Source organism: Mustela lutreola, chromosome 8 (genome assembly GCF_030435805.1).
Source record: "Mustela lutreola isolate mMusLut2 chromosome 8, mMusLut2.pri, whole genome shotgun sequence".
In the NCBI taxonomy this organism is placed as follows: domain Eukaryota; kingdom Metazoa; phylum Chordata; class Mammalia; order Carnivora; family Mustelidae; genus Mustela; species Mustela lutreola.
Genome location: NC_081297.1, coordinates 70,025,515 through 70,041,410, shown reverse-complemented (window position 1 = coordinate 70,041,410; position 15,896 = coordinate 70,025,515). Strand labels below are relative to the sequence as shown.

General features: G+C 38.4%; 1 protein-coding gene across 3 annotated transcripts in view; it reads left to right on the top strand.

Annotated features, from left to right (window-relative positions):
- The window catches only part of TMEM117 (transmembrane protein 117), a 500,039-nt gene that overhangs the window by 465,943 nt on the left and 18,200 nt on the right, over positions 1 to 15,896 (top strand). For all 3 annotated transcript variants that reach the window (XM_059185591.1, XM_059185592.1, XM_059185593.1), the window contains one exon: positions 5,477 to 5,606. In XM_059185591.1, coding sequence (XP_059041574.1) covers positions 5,477 to 5,606 — 130 coding nt within the window. The remainder of the gene's footprint in view (positions 1 to 5,476; positions 5,607 to 15,896) is intronic.

Sequence of the window (15,896 nt, the reverse complement as noted above, 5' to 3'; positions counted from 1 at the left end):
CATGCCTTTGTCTACGTGGACTTCAAGAATCTTGACTTCTTTAATCACCTTCTTCCCTTCACATTTTTTACAGCGGTCCTTTTCATTAATTACCTCTCCTTCTCCATTACAATCAGAACACACAGACTGCATCTGTTGTACCATTCCTGGAGCCAGCTGTCTGATCATGATGCGTACACCTCGACCTCGACAAGCACTGCACTTCTGAACAGCTCCAGACTTTCCGCCTTGGCCACTGCATGCACTACAGAGTGCATTCTTGCTAAGTTGTAGTTTGGTTGTCTTGCCATTATACAGATCTTCTAAAGACACTTTAAGTGGATGCATCATGTCTTCTCCTCTTCTTCTGCCATTTCGACTTCTACTCTGATTGCCCGTGAAGCCGAACAATCCCCCACCAAAAATGTGAGAGAAAATATCATCCATGCCACCACCTCCACCGCTACCTTCCTGAAGACCTTGTTCTCCATATCTGTCATATAATTCACGCTTCTCAGGATTTGACAGTACTTCATATGCAAAACTGATTTCTTTGAATTTGTCACCAGCATTTGGATTCTTATCAGGATGGTATTCCTTGGCTAACTTTCTGTATGCCTTCTTTAGCTCGTTCTCGCTGGCGCCGGGCGGGACGCCCAGGATGTCGTACAGCTTGGTGTCGGCCACGTTTGCCATGGCGGCCGGCAGGGCAGCGCTTAGGAAAGTAAGCGACAGAGCAGACGGAGCGCAGCCAGGCCCACAGCGGCGTCCGACACCTGAGATTCTTAATAAGAAACCATAATATCGCCCAGACAGGAGTACAATTCTTCAGGCCACCATGGCTCCTAAAATCCTATTGCTGGGATGCTTGCTAACATAGAAAAGCTAAGGACATTTACCAGCTGGGGAAATTTTTGGTCAACTGATATTCTGATATTCATGGGACTAAATCTGTTTTTGAAATAGGAGAAACAGAGATTAACAAACAGAAAACAGAGCATATCTGTAGTTTGCTTTTGAAAGCATTTTAAGCTAAATCTAATGCTTCTAAAGAGGAGATATATAACTTACTCCATTGAAAACTGTTGCTACTTTTTATTAACATTTAAAAATCTATAGTCAGTTCTATTCTAAATGGTTATCAATACTCTTCAGTAAAATCTAACCTAATCTATCTCTTAATTTCCTAAAAAAGCAGGTGACCAATATTTGCCCCCCCGCAAAATATAACTTTTGTCCTGATACTGTGGCTTTAGTTTTGTGGGGTAGAGCAATCAGTGTTATCACATTTTTATCCTCTAGCACTTTTCTATATAGAAATGAGGTCTCTTCATTTGATTTGGAAAATTGAATGCTAGTTGGGGAATTCAAAACATTATTGTTGGTTTCAAGCTTGAGTTCCTCCGCATAGTACCAACTTCTTTTTCTTGGCCCCAAGGTATGCGTCTCAATGAGAAAACATGAGGGAATGGTGAATCCAGCATATCCCGAGACCATTTTGCCTATATACTGAATGCTGCCTTAAAATTCTGTCCAAATGTGGTCCATGAATGATAGGGCTGCATTTGGACAGAATCAGATTTGGACGCCTTAGTCCAAATTACATGTCCAAATGCGATTTTTATTGCTATAGGCAGAGTAAGCCATAGTATATAAGAAATAAGCTTAGATATATACCATGGCACTGCTCATTTATACTGATATAGGAAATATGCCCATCTGAATGTAAATTAACTATTTCTTATATGAAGCAATATACAAAGTTGGAAGTCTGTTCATCACCATGAACTGAGGAAAACTGGAGTAGCATGTTATACTATGATACTATGACCTGATATGCTGAAATAATTCTCACCTCACTGAACCACAAATGTGACAGACTTCTATAGTGATTGTTAGATTTAATAACAGAAAGAAGGCCACTTTGAATTACTAAATATTGATAACATTTCTTGAAGAACAAAATAAATGCACATTTCATAATAGGCACAGTATTAACTTATATCTACTGTGATCTTAGTAGCTAAACACATCTTGCCTTGTCATTCTCTTAACATTTTGATCTTGTTCAAAATACATATTTTACATTTATGCAGCAGGAAAGAAAGCCATGATTCTCATGACATTTGTATCCAAGCTTTTCACCGGGACCTGGAACCAGCTTTACATGTGATTCTGAAAACAGACCCATCTGCTTCCTCTGCTTCATTCGTAGGATAAACTTGACCTTGGGATCATGTGGGGAAACCAGCCATGGTTGTTGGCCATTTCCCTGTCTCTTTCCTCTGTCTCCAGCCCCTGCTCACTGCTGTCCAAGCATTATCTCATCTTCCCAAGGAGCCTGTGAAGTTACTATATTTAACCCCAATTTTTAGATGAAGAGTCTGACACCTAGGGAGATTCAGAACTCCATCCCCTTCCCCTTTTACCTCCTTTAAGTAAATACTTGGGGTGTCATCAGCCTCAGATACCCCTGTCCATGAAGACAAGCTTTGCACTTCCTGCAAATGGAAGCATTTATTATTAGCATTCCAATCTAAGCCAAGTGTGGTCAGAGTTTACACTAACCCAATAATGAGTCTGGAGAAGTATGCAGAGTAGGAATTGAAGTACTAACACTGGACTAACAGAGAGAGAAGGAGGGGGACAGGGAGTCCAAGACTAAGGAAAACCAAAATATGGTGATTATAAAAAAATAATGTAGAACGATAACTCTAAGAGAATGTAGTGTCTTTTTTTTTATTATTATTAATCCTCTCTCCAAAAACTTTTCTTACTAGACACCAGCTACTTCTATCACAGATTCCCCCAAACTCCCTAAACTGATGACCTCTTTAACAGGGAAAAAAATAAGAAAAAAAAGTAACACCGTTCTCCAGATAAGGAGCAAGACTTTCTCTTCTCATTTGCCTGCACTCTATTTCCTTAATTCATCTTTCTTTCTCCAACTATAGGTGGGAAATCATTGAGGAACTATTTTTTCGTGAATCAAGTTTTTATCTCATTCTATGAGAAATCTCTAGAGATCACTTTCAAACTAAAACCAATTTCATACCTAGTAGAAAAATTTCATTTCATGGAATAAAAAGCTAAATGAGAGTAGTCCAAGAATATATTTCCAAAAAGAAGGTACACTAAGTATATTTGCCCAATTACTACCAAGAAGTATTCTCTTTTGTAAACCAAGAAATAAAAAAAGAGAATTGCTCTGTTGGTAATGCTTTGTGTTATCTAGGGCAAGTGAAAGATACTCTGGTTATCAGTCCTTTTATGTGTCAAGCATAATTTTTCATGGGAGATGTCAGTTATATTTTAACAAAAGACCAAATTCAATTCCAATTCTTTTTTTTTTTTTTAATTTTATTTTATTTATTTGACAGAGAGAGATCACAAGTAGGCAGAGAGGCAGGCAGAGAGAGAGAGGCAAGCAGGCTCCCCGCTGAGCAGAGAGCCCAATATGGGACTCGATCTCAGGACCCTGAGACCATGACCTGAGCCGAAGGCAGAGGCTTAAGCCACTGAGCCACTCAGGTGCCCCCAATTCCAATTCTCTTACCAAGAATATTTCAAGTAACATAAGAAGAACAAGGTATTGATGAAAAATAAAAGAAAATGCATTTTTATTTTTTTTATTTTTAAAGATTCTATTATTTATTTGATAGAGATTACAAATAGAGAGGCAGGCAGAGAGAAAGGAGGAAGCAGGCTCCCTGCTGAGCAGAGAGCCCAATGCGGGACTCGATCCCAGGACCCTGGGATCATGACCTGAGCTAAAGGCAGAGGCTTTAACCCACTGAGACACCTAGGCGCCCCAAGGAAAATGCATTTTTTAAAAATGCAATAATTTACGAGTATTACTGCCAATTTATTTCCTACTAATATTTTAAATCAAAATGTTCTAAATTATCCAGCTTATGTTTTGAGTTTTCTGAATTTTCCAAATTACATGTCTAATTTACTGCTGAGGTCTGAAAAACAAGGAGAGGTGAGACCAACTAGTTATCTGCAATAGAAAAAGATGATGTGGTATCATTTCATTTTTCTTTTTGTGTCTTTAAGAATTTCTTATTAGCAGTTTGGAATGATCCATAGATCATGAAATTAACAGACATTGAAAAGTTACCTGGTTACTTTCATAGGTTCCTTTCCTCTGAAACCTATTCCCCCTTGGTCAGAATTCTCAGCAGATAGGGTAGTGGTGAGGTGCCAACGTGGCCCAATGGATTATGTCTCTGACTCTTGATTTCCACTCAGGTCATGATCTCAGGGTCATGAGATCGAGTCCGTGTTGGGCTTCTTGCTGGGCAAAGGGCCTGCTTGAGATTCTCTTCCTCTCCCTCTGCCCCTGCCGTCCCCCCACCTGCTTTCTCTCTCTCTCAAAAAACGAAAAAAAAAAAAAAAAGTAAATAATTAATAAATAAGGGGAATGGAATGGACATGGACACTCCTATGATGTTCAGGCACTTTATCATTGGCACATCTGTATCAGCTGAATATACAGAAGTCTTGGAGAAACTTACTTTTTAAATTGAAATAATATATTGAAATCTGAAATTCGTATTTCATCACTTTTTCAATAATATTTTTAAAAGAAGTTCACTAAATATAGGATTGATAATTTTTAGTGATTATTTAGTTATTAAAAGCAGAAATAAGTGTATTAATGCCTGTGGATCCACCACAAATGTTTTTTCATATTTAGTCTTTTTTTTTTCTTTACATGCTAGCTGTGAACTTTGGTGCTGTACCCAAAAGTGAAGAGCGGATGAGACACCTAAAAATATCCTCATTTGCAACTGTTTCCCTTCCTTATGAGAAGGAGGGTCATCCCTCCTGATCTTGCCTTATAACAAGAAAATAACTAAGACAATTTGGGAATTAATTCATTGTTCATCTCTCATGCTAGCATGTCAGGCCCTCCATCATTTTGGTTCAAATTGATGCTAAATTACAAGAGAACAGAACAGGAGTCTTTGGCATTTTTCCACTCCATGTAGTTACTAGCAGAGATGATTAATAAAAGTCCCTTGGATATGACTTGAGAAACTTAAGTGAATTAGACTCTCTTTACTTTGTCTTCTTACACAAAACACAATATTATGGGGTTCATATTTTTTAAAGGTAGTGAAACAAAATATAACCGAATTACCACATATTATAAAATATGGATCACTTCCTTCTTATAAAAATTTAAGATCAGTTTTCCAGAATGAAAGAGATAAACACGTATAGATGCAAATCAATTCTATATTGGTTTCTTACTACAACATTAAAGAGAAAATCTGAGGATGTAAGTTATGACTTAATTTTGATTTTGATGCACACAACTACCGAATGTACATAAAATAACCATCACAGAATGAAACAGATACATCTAACAGCTTGCTGCATTTAAATGATTTTAAAATAAGTGCTTATAAAAAGTCAATTTTGGTATTTTGCTGCTTAGGAATGAAACAAATCACAAATATGTCTTTATGTTGATCTTCTTTGACAGGACTGGGAATTCCCACATTTTATGGGAGATGTTGATGTAAATCTTCCTGGATTACACACTCCCCACATGCAGTTCAAGATTCCTTTCTTCCAAAAGATCTTCAAGGAGGAATATCGTATTCACATAACAGGTATGCTGTAACTTTATTTTTTTTTAAGATTTTATTTATTTGACAGAGATCACAAGAAGGCAGAGAGGCAGGCAGAGAGAGAGAGAGAGGGAATCAGGCTCCCCGCTGAGCAGAGAGCCCGATGTGGGGCTTGATTCCAGGACCCCTCAATTCCTGCTGAGATTGGAAGAGTGGTACCCTAGAGTACCAATCAGACCCTATGCCTTTAGGGGTTAGGCCACTTCTCATTTGATCAAAACCTCCTTCTGTGGCAGAGCTCATGTTTCTCTCGGGTATGTCTCTTGCAGATCCTCAGACTGGTGAGGATCTTTCATTTGCAGAGATGCCCTTTTTTTGAAATGGCTCTGATATGATTTATCATAATATTCCTTCATGACATCTCAGTCATTCTCATCTGAAAAAGGTCTTCCTAAAGTTATGTTTTATACCTTTTTTCCCCTAACCAGAAGCAGACAGCCAAACGATCACATAAAGGATGGTGTTAGTTCCCAAGCTGTTCAAATGCACGAAGTGAATGTGTGCATGTGTGTTTGTGTGTGTGTTAAGGACAATGGCTTAGGATCCCACACCTGCTAAAATAAAAACTGCTGAAGAAATCTGTGCTTACCCTACCGTCTGTGCTGCTGAGTAAAAATAGCCCAAGCACAGAAAACGTGAACATCTGAGTCCTGCAAAAAACCTTTGCTTCCCAACTTGAAGGCTGGTTTTCGCTTTGAGCATGAAGCGACCTTCCTAAATTGGAGAATGAGCTCATGAATAGGGAAGATGCAGCAGGTTTCTTTTCCTATTTAAAATGAATGAGACCCATCTATTAAATTCACTGGGTAAATCAATCAATTTGAGTTCAGGTCACATAGTGTGGTTTCAGAGTCTCCACTTAATCTCTGAAGCATGCTACCCTCTCGGACTTCTCAAACAGCTCTCACACACATGGCATCATCGTATCCCTCTGGGTGGGCTTTTGCCTGGACCATCTGTTCCTGCAATCAGCTCTTGTCCCAGGCCATCATGGCACTAATATTGTCTCTGAATGAATATCGGAACCCTCGTCAAAAATATACTGCTGCAGTGCACAGTATCAGGTTAAAGGGGGGCTGAATATTCCTATTCTGAATATTCAGAATAGGAACGCATTGGTAAGAAGAAAAAAAAAAAAACCCAAGCTATTAAAAATATTTAATTTGGGGCTATTTGGCAGGGCTTAGTCATATATGCTATCATTTATGGATAGGGACAGGTTCAGGTTCTTTGGTGCCCAGAGTTTACCCAAGTTGGAATGCTCTAAGAATATAAAAGCAAAATTATGACTAAAAATTATTTTAAGTGCCTTGGAAGAAGGACATGCTTACAGGAGTCCTTAAAGCTTCAGGGTAATTAGCTTTGAGATAAAGCCTCCTATGCAGTTGAGCTAAAACCTTTATTCTTACAAGTATTGTTTTCTAGAAACTTAAAAGGAAGAAGACTAGCTAAGTTCTTGTAATGGAGACTGCACATTAATAAAGTGTGTGAGAAGGTGGAAATATATTGTAGTTAAGGTTTTGATGCAGTGTTTGCCAAATGATGCTGATAATTATATCATTCAAGATACGTATCTATAGATTACACATGTTTGGGCCTGATTCCTAATAGCTCCAACTCAAGAAGTCTGGGCAGAGGCCAGGGAATGGGACTTTGGAAGAGCGCTCCCAGGTGATGGTTATTGGAAACTGCTCCTTGGTGCTGGAGAGCCACAGGGGAAGCCAATAGAGTACAGCGGGGCCATGGGGTGAAGAGTTCCACCATAAACAATTTAAACCCCATTTTGTGGTAGGATGATTGTGTGCCTCTCCAGATCCGTGTTAAAAAAATTCTAGGAAAATGGTGGCAGGTTTGGAGGCTGAAGAAAGTCTGGACTGTTCCTCTCTCATTTTGTTCTGTTACTCTCTTAAGTCTGTTAATCCCTGAATATGTGGCTGGGGACACCCTCCAGTAGCAGCTAGTCTCCTGTGAATGGCCTCTTTATCTGACTTTGTAAGATAGTTGTTTCTGAGGAAACCTAGATAAAATTTCCAAAAGCATGGTACATGTTGCACTGTAATATGCTCAGTTGTCAGTAGCCTACAAATTTCCAAGTCACTTACAAACTCTGAACAAGCTAACTTGACCAGCTCCTCCAAGTTCTGCTGCTTTTTGTGTGGAAACTCAATGCTTTTCTTGATGAGTAAATATAGTATTACCACTGGGTTATTAAGCATGAAACTCTTTATATTCATCAGTGGTTCTCAAATTTTAGTGTGTAGGAGAATCACCTGGAGAGTTTGTTAAAAAGATCCATTAGCCTCATCTCCAGAGCTGGATGCCTGAGATAGGAGGTGCAGCCTGGAGGCTGTGATCCAGGCTTCTCTTAAATGTTGCCAGTTGATGCCTCTGCATGCTTCCAGAGGACCTCTCTTTGAGAAACACTGCTGATGAGAAATACTTTCTACAGTCAAAATTCCTCTCATCCCAGCTTTTATGTTCATATGCAACTCAAAAATCAGAAGCCACAGGACAGAATGAAAATTCAAATAGAAATGAGGTGTTAGTGAGAAAGGCACAAGATAGAGTCCTGCTAGGAGATGGAAAGTCAGAGCTGGGACCAAGAAAAGAGGTCCCAAAGCAGAGTATTTCGGGAAGCATCTGGGGGACCACAGAGGAAGCCAGAGTCAGGGGTAGGAAGAAATCCTGTGGATCCCCAGACAGCTCCAACTGTCGCTTTCTCTGCCTGGGTTTGTTCTGTACTAGAAGGGTCTGTGCAAAGACTGGTAGGGCTTCCCCAATTCAAAATGGCCCCACCATGGCCTCAACTATCATTCCTCTGTGTTCTGGAAATAATAGTTCTGTGCATGCTGAGAAAATGGAAAATGGTGCCTGGATTTTAGCTCCAACACTGACTGTTGGTATGGCCCTTGTCAAGCTTCTTAACCTCTTAGAGGCTCAGTTCTCTCATCTGTTAAATGGGAACAGTAAGGTACTTGACCATGGGGTTGTGAAATTTAATATGTACAAGGCACTTAAAACACTGCCATTTGGTAAGCACTAGGTAAACTCTCACTACTTTTACCTGAAGCTTTTGCTCTCAGAGTCCTTCCAGAGTTTGTTTTCCTATTTAATTCAAAAATATTAGGTAGCCTAAGAAGGGGCTCTTTTATTATTTATCCACTATTCTGAATTCTCTACTGTTATCTACTGAGTCAAGAAGAAGGCTAAGAAAGGAAAAAAAAAAATCTCTCTTCCAATGAAGAGCGCTGTATGTAGAGGGTTATCTGACACTGATGAGTTCCCATTGACATTTTAAAAATATTTAGGATTTGCGTATTTTCTAATCCTGATTCCATGCTAGTTTTATTTATGCATTTCAGAAATGACTTGAATTGTTGCATCTGTTTAGCTCATCTGGATCCCCCTTGACAGATGGTTTGCTGCAGTGTGTATGAGCTTTCATTTTATAAGCTGGGTTGCAGCTTATAAAAATAAATCATCTCTATCCAAGGGTGTGTTAAAATATTTTTTTTTCTGGGAATTTTGACTTCAGTAACAAAGGGGATAAATTGTTAATGATTAGGTCACATCGGTGCTTTTAGCCCAAGCTCATTGTTCTTCTCTTAAACATAAATGCTAAATGTAACCATGTAATTATCTCCTCTGGCCTCTTCCCTTTTACCTCTAAGGTGAGTGCAAGGATGGATTCAAAATGTGATGTACTAAGTCTCTGGAGGCGAGAGAGGAATGGCCTCTCAATTCACTCTCGGAAGCTCCTCTGAGTCCTATTAATGCCAATCCCGGTGGAAGCTCTGCCATCTGTCATCCCAGCCAGACAAAGGAAGTGTCCCATTGGTGGCCATCATCTGAGTAAATTAGGAGGGGGTTGGGGGAAAGGCCAGAAGGAAGGCCTGTGCATCTGTGAGGAGAGAACTCACACTGTTGGCATGATGATGCCCACGGGAACCCTTTCGGCAAAAATGGAAAATGTAGAAGTAAACAAACCTCCATTGCGTCTGTGTTCTATTTCAGTTTCCTGAGTGGTGTGAGGACACAGGTGCTTTACAATGGCAAGAGTGTGGAAAATAATGAATAAAACCCTCCGTTTTATTTTCATAGGTGTATGATTTCTGGCAAATGAGTTCCCAGAGATTGTTTTTTAAAGAGCTCTCCTGTGCCAGTCGGATCGTGGGAAGTGCTGGGGAGGGCAGACCAGTGGTTCATCCAGAATATTCTGTCCGACAAAATTAACAAGGGGCTTGTTAAACAGGGAAGTATGATGCATCCTGCTCACTGTGACAATCTCCAAAGATCATGAATTTATCCAAAGTACACAAAGACCTCTTGCTTTTCTCTCAGTTGTGAATTTTTCTAAACCTTTCCTGAAGCAGTTTCTATTTTCAACACATCTATACAGCTCTAAGAGTTAACTATGTTTATTTCTACATGAAGCAGCAATTCCCCATATTTGATTTGTCCAGAACTATTCTTCTTCAAGGCCATGGATGCTTTGCCTGAAGGCTGTCAGCCCTTTCTGTCCCTGGTCTGTCATGTACAAACTGAGGTGTCCTGTCTTCATTTGTGCATATAAGAGTATTTTTGTTATAAAACTCACACTCTTCAGGAGTAGTCTTTACAGCTAGAAGAAAGACTTGAAATATATAATGAATTACAATCTTTAAGATATGAACATTTTCTATTCCCAATTTTCCAGATTATATCTGATTTTAGCAGTATCCTAAAATTCACCAGGTCACTGTGACACATTTGATTTGGAACACTATAACTTCTTGTTATTTGTCTGGACACATTATCTCAGCATTTGCCTATTGGTTAATGGACATTTTCTGCATTAATACGATCTGGGGAATACAGAAATAAACAAGATACAATTCCTAATCTCAAGAAAGTCAGAGTCTAACAGTCACCTAATTCAGTATAATCCCATGGCTTTCCCCTCTCCTTGTATCATCGCCAGTTTCTACCCCTACTCATCATGTTGGATTATGTCCCACTTAAGAAATGACAATGACAAGAGAGGCACTTAGAGGAGGTATATTCATTTGCTTTTAAGTCTTAAGATGAAGCTTTACTAACTCAAATAGCTCCTATTAATTCATAAATTTTTTAGTAAGTATCTTCAATTTACTAAATGTTCTCCTTATGACCCAAGCACTAATGTGGCTTCCAGATATCCCTAAATTACCTAGGGGTTACTTGAAGAGATGCTAACTTGGTGAGCCCTGTTTTCACTGCTCATGTCTGGAATGAAAAGACATTGAATATGGCCAAGAAGCCTGTTAGAGCAAACGGTTATTTCTGTAATTATCTAACATTTATCTATTTCAAGGACGTGTTTGCTTGCGATCCCATAATGGATATTAAAAGGCTTTGTGTATTAAAAGATACATTTCATGTATCTGCAACAGAGGCCAGAGTCTGGCCAAGCGGTGGCACTAATTCAGTAGGAAGGTGCCCACAGCACAATTCAATCTCAATGCTAACTGGCAACCCTACTGGGTTAAATAAAATTATAACTGCAAATCTGAATAATGAGAGGCTTCTTATATGATGGGACTATCAGTACTTTATACTCTTTTATCCTTAGTTGAAAAAATTATATTTTCCCCCAAATTGTTGTCATTTCCTATGCTAAGTGATGGTGATATTTAAAGAAGAATCCTTTTAAAACCAACTAGCCCAGGATCTATAATCTCCCACAATGTAAAAACATAAAATTACCATTATAATATCATTTTTGACAATCAATAGGATTCATTAAAGGCACAAAATACAAGAGAGAGGTAATCCCACCAACACCATACAGTGATTTCTCATTAAGGGAGACAGTGAGCTATTTCAACAAGGAGATTACTAGAAATAATGTATGGATTCTTACCCTCCCTTCTTGCTGATTTACATTATGCTATGTAGTTGAAACAACAGGAGGAAATGCAAAATCTCTCCTGTGATTAATGCTGAAATACTAAACCTCTTGTTATGGTTGATTGTACATTCACAACAACACACTGGGGAAATGGCAAGAGAGCATTTCTGTTCTTTTCCTTTTTGTGTCTGATATCCGTTCCATGTGGGTTGTTTCAGGGACTCAAAATTATTTTTTATGGAAAACAGTGTTTCTCAGAATATACAATTTTTAAAGGAAAGCTTTCTCTGCATGAAAATTGTGTATTCCATCTTTTTTGCCCTAATGGTGAGATTTCCTGGCTCACCATAAAACGTTAAGTTTTAGGTGATGTTTATCTCACTGGATTCACCAAAGAGATTTTTAGGGCTGGGGAGAAACCTGAAAGATCGATAGCTCAAACCCCTCACTTGATAAACGAGAACAGTGACACTGAGTTGTCTCCCATGATTTCGCTTTCCAGTTTGCCACATCTCATAGGGCAAAAGTAATTTTTTAAAGAGGAGAAAGCATTACAAAATTAACAGAACACTGTGTGGAAAAATAGAAGGAAGGATATTAGCTAAAGATGAACATCATTCCTCTGTGCAAATGCATAAACGGGCCAGCAGTTTATGTCATGTGGGCTAGAAACAATCAAAAAATAAGAAGAGACATTTCTTCCGCATTTTACTAGCTTCAAGTTTCAGCTGACTAGCTTTGACAGGGGAGTGGGAGGGGTATAGACAGTGCCTCATCCACAGAAGAAAAGAAATAGGATGTCAGTAGCGAACGTGCCTAACTCTGTCCTCTCCCCTCTGCACTTTCCACCCTGACCTGGCCTTGTCTGTGGAGGGGACACTATTGAAGACACTATTACCTGTACTTTAGCTTCAAAATCTATGTATATAATAAATGACCTATTCTCAGGATCATTCTCCTGCAAGTTGTAGACAAATTACCAATTGCTAAGAATTTTCTTTCTTTCTTTCTTTCTTTTTTTTTTTTAAGATTTTATCTATTTATTTGACAGAGAGAGATCACAAGTAGGCAGAGAGGTAGGCAGAGAGAGAGGGGGAAGCAGGCTCCCCGCCGAGCAGAGAGCCCAATGCGGGGCTCAATCCCAGGACCCTGAGGCCACGAACCAAGCTGAAAGAGAGGCTCAGCCCACTGAGCCACCCAAGCGCCCCTGCTAAGAATTTTCAATGTGTTAAATGTGCTGATTCACAAAGCATGTTTACATGTACCTACACGCTGTGTCCTCTTAGGTAACTGGTTCAGTTATATCTATCCAGCAATGTCAGTGCTCAGTGATTCCTGCTATTTTATCCAAAGTGAGACACTTGATCACTTTTAGGATATATCTTTGTTATACGTATGGTGACTAACACAACAATTAAAAAAAAAAAAAAAAAAAAAACCCTTACATGTTCTTCTCTCCCTATCACCAAGATCCTATATTAACTGAAGACACAGAAGAAATAAATTAAAGAAATAATACTTTTTTGGGCAAACTTCATATATTTTAGAGAACTTATTCAAATGTAACTTCTCATTTTATCCTCACAATCATCCTTTGAGGTAGTTATGTTGATATTATTCTCTATTTCACTGCATAAAAAATTGAATTCACATAGCTAATAGGGGTATAAGGATTTGGGGGGAAAGGACAGAATCATAGAACGAGAAGTCATCTGGTTCAGTTTCCTCAATTTGAAAATAAAACTACTGAGGTCTGGAGAGGTTGAACAGGTAACTCAAGGTTGTATTATTTAACTTGAGTGTCAGGATGAGATTCATCTGCTGATTTCTAGTCTGCAGTTTTTTGTGACTGTGATTCTCCCTCTCCCAGATCGGTAAAGATGTGTCAGAGAGGGGAGAAGATACCCAATAACTGACGTCCAGCAACACTTTTTAAATTTGCTCTTCTTCCATCTCATCTAAATATCCAGACTCCAGGTCATGTGAGAATAACATAAAGTGACTCTTTAGTGTTAACATGTAGTGGTCAAACTCACTCAGCACCATTCAACTTGTGGGAGGAAAATAATACATAAAGTTTGAGGAAGAGGTCCTCCTATCCTCAGGGTTTCTTTTTAATTTATTCAGTGTACATTCACTGCAGTTCTTATACTCTGATTTTCTTTTTTCCTTGTCTGTTAACATTCTCTAAGCATCTGTTCCCACCAGAACAGCACCTTACTCCAAGCTCACTGAGCATTCCTTTCTTCTCCCTGATTCTGTGATGCTGCTTATCACGGTTTCTGATACCGGGTTACCCTAGATACAGGGACCACTTTATGAGGGACTGCCCTATTCATGAGTTAATAAAAGTGACCTAGAGAGTACAGGTTTCTCCGAGGGACCTTTGTGAGTCAGGAAGGCGATGGTCGGTCATACAGATTCAAGGACAGTCTGGCTTCACAGCACATGCAGTTTATAGCAAGATGAAAAGTATGAATCTCCTGCAACAGGGAAGCACCTGAAGCCCTCTCTCAGGTTGCTTTCCATCATGGAAGCTACCAACTCTTACCTCCTTAAGACTGGATGGGAATCTTAGAACTTTTTCAATTCACTTGTCTCTCGTTCCTCTCCTGCTTTCTCTTCCTACAGTATTCTCCATTATTTTCTCTCTCTCCTTTCACCCCGTTCATATCACCTCATCTTTTCCCATATGCTGTTTTATCTGCAGCATAATAAAAATGCAAACTGAAAGAAATGCACTATTTTCCAGACTGTTCTCTATCCTTTTCTTTCAGGGACCAAATGAATTGCTACTCCCTCCAAAATCCTTCCTGCAGATACTTCGACGGCCCTCAGTTTTTATTCCGTTTCCCCAACATCTTTGGTGTTTATAGTTCATATCACTCACCTGGCACCTCTTCACTGTGGCCTCTTTTTATCATTTATCTGTTGATGCCCTGTTCTGTTTCCCCAACAAGACTATGAATTCTTCCCTGGAAGGCAGAAAGGTTTGTGCTCAGCAGCTACTAAGGCATCCCACAACAGAGACTAATATGAGCACAATAAATGTTCGATAATGATGCTCTCCTTTATGTTTGACTGAATTTCTCTGGCTTGAGCATTCTTTACTTCTTTTATGGTTGATGCTTAGTAAGAGTCTGTTTTAGTTTTGGATATGACTCCAGGAGAGCAGGAGTGGTTAGAACTTAACAGTGCCAGATGTTATAGTTTATCATATATGGAAACAACATTCCCAGTGTTTCAACTTACCTTCTAGAGAGATATGTGAAATAAATCATGCCAGCAAGAGTTTCCTCTACAAAGATTGTAATAATTGTAGGGTTGACAATTTCAGGACAGGCAGAGTCATAATTTCCAGTCAGCGAGTTTACATAAATTCTCCTGATGAAGAAGAATGGTACCTTCCCAAGCAAATGCATTATCATGGCTTAGGCAAGGCTTTGATGTTAATAATAGTAACAATTACTGAGTTTCTTTTATGTACCAGGCACTCTGTTTAGCATCTAATAATCTTACGAAATACTAACACTAATAGCTTTAATAAGTATAGTATTTTCTGCATGTAAATAAACTGAGGTTTAGGAAATTTAAACAACTAACCCAAGATCACAAAGCTAGTAAATTTTGGAGCCAGGATTAAAACTCTTCAGTTTTGTATATAGTAGCAATGTAAATGTGTAAAAATGATGATAAAACACTTTCCTAAACTCTTCACAAAGTTATATTTTTATATAGCTATACATTGTTAGAATACATATTGCAGAATTCATTTTTACCATTCTTGGTTTAAGAAGTTTGCCCAAGATTCTCTCTCTCTCGTTTGAATACAAAATAAAATAATTTTGACATTATATATATACATACATATATGTATATATGTATATGTATGTATGTATATATATGTATGTATGTATATATATATATATATAATATTTATAACTAAGCTTTTAGAACCTGTTATATGTATCACCTAATTTGCTATAGCAAACCTCTGAGGTGAGTACTACTATGTTATGATACACTTGATACTGTAAAGTTTGCAATAAATTGTGTTTATAATAAAAATTATGATGGAATCTAGTATCCCTGGAAAGTTTCCCCACAGTCTTTTCATTTGCAGATGTAAATTTATTTTAAAATTCATCATCATTAGATAATATGTCTCTAAACAATGTCTTATTTGTATGAAAATTTTACTTTTTTTTTTTTTTTTTTTTTAATTTTTTATTTTTTATAAACATATATTTTTTATATACATATATTTTTATCCCCAGGTCTGTGAATCACCGGGTTTACACACTTCACAGCACTCACCAAATCACATACCCTCCCCAATGTCCATAATCCCACCCCCTTCTCCCCAACCCCTTCCCCCCGGCAACCCTCAGTTTGTTTTGTGA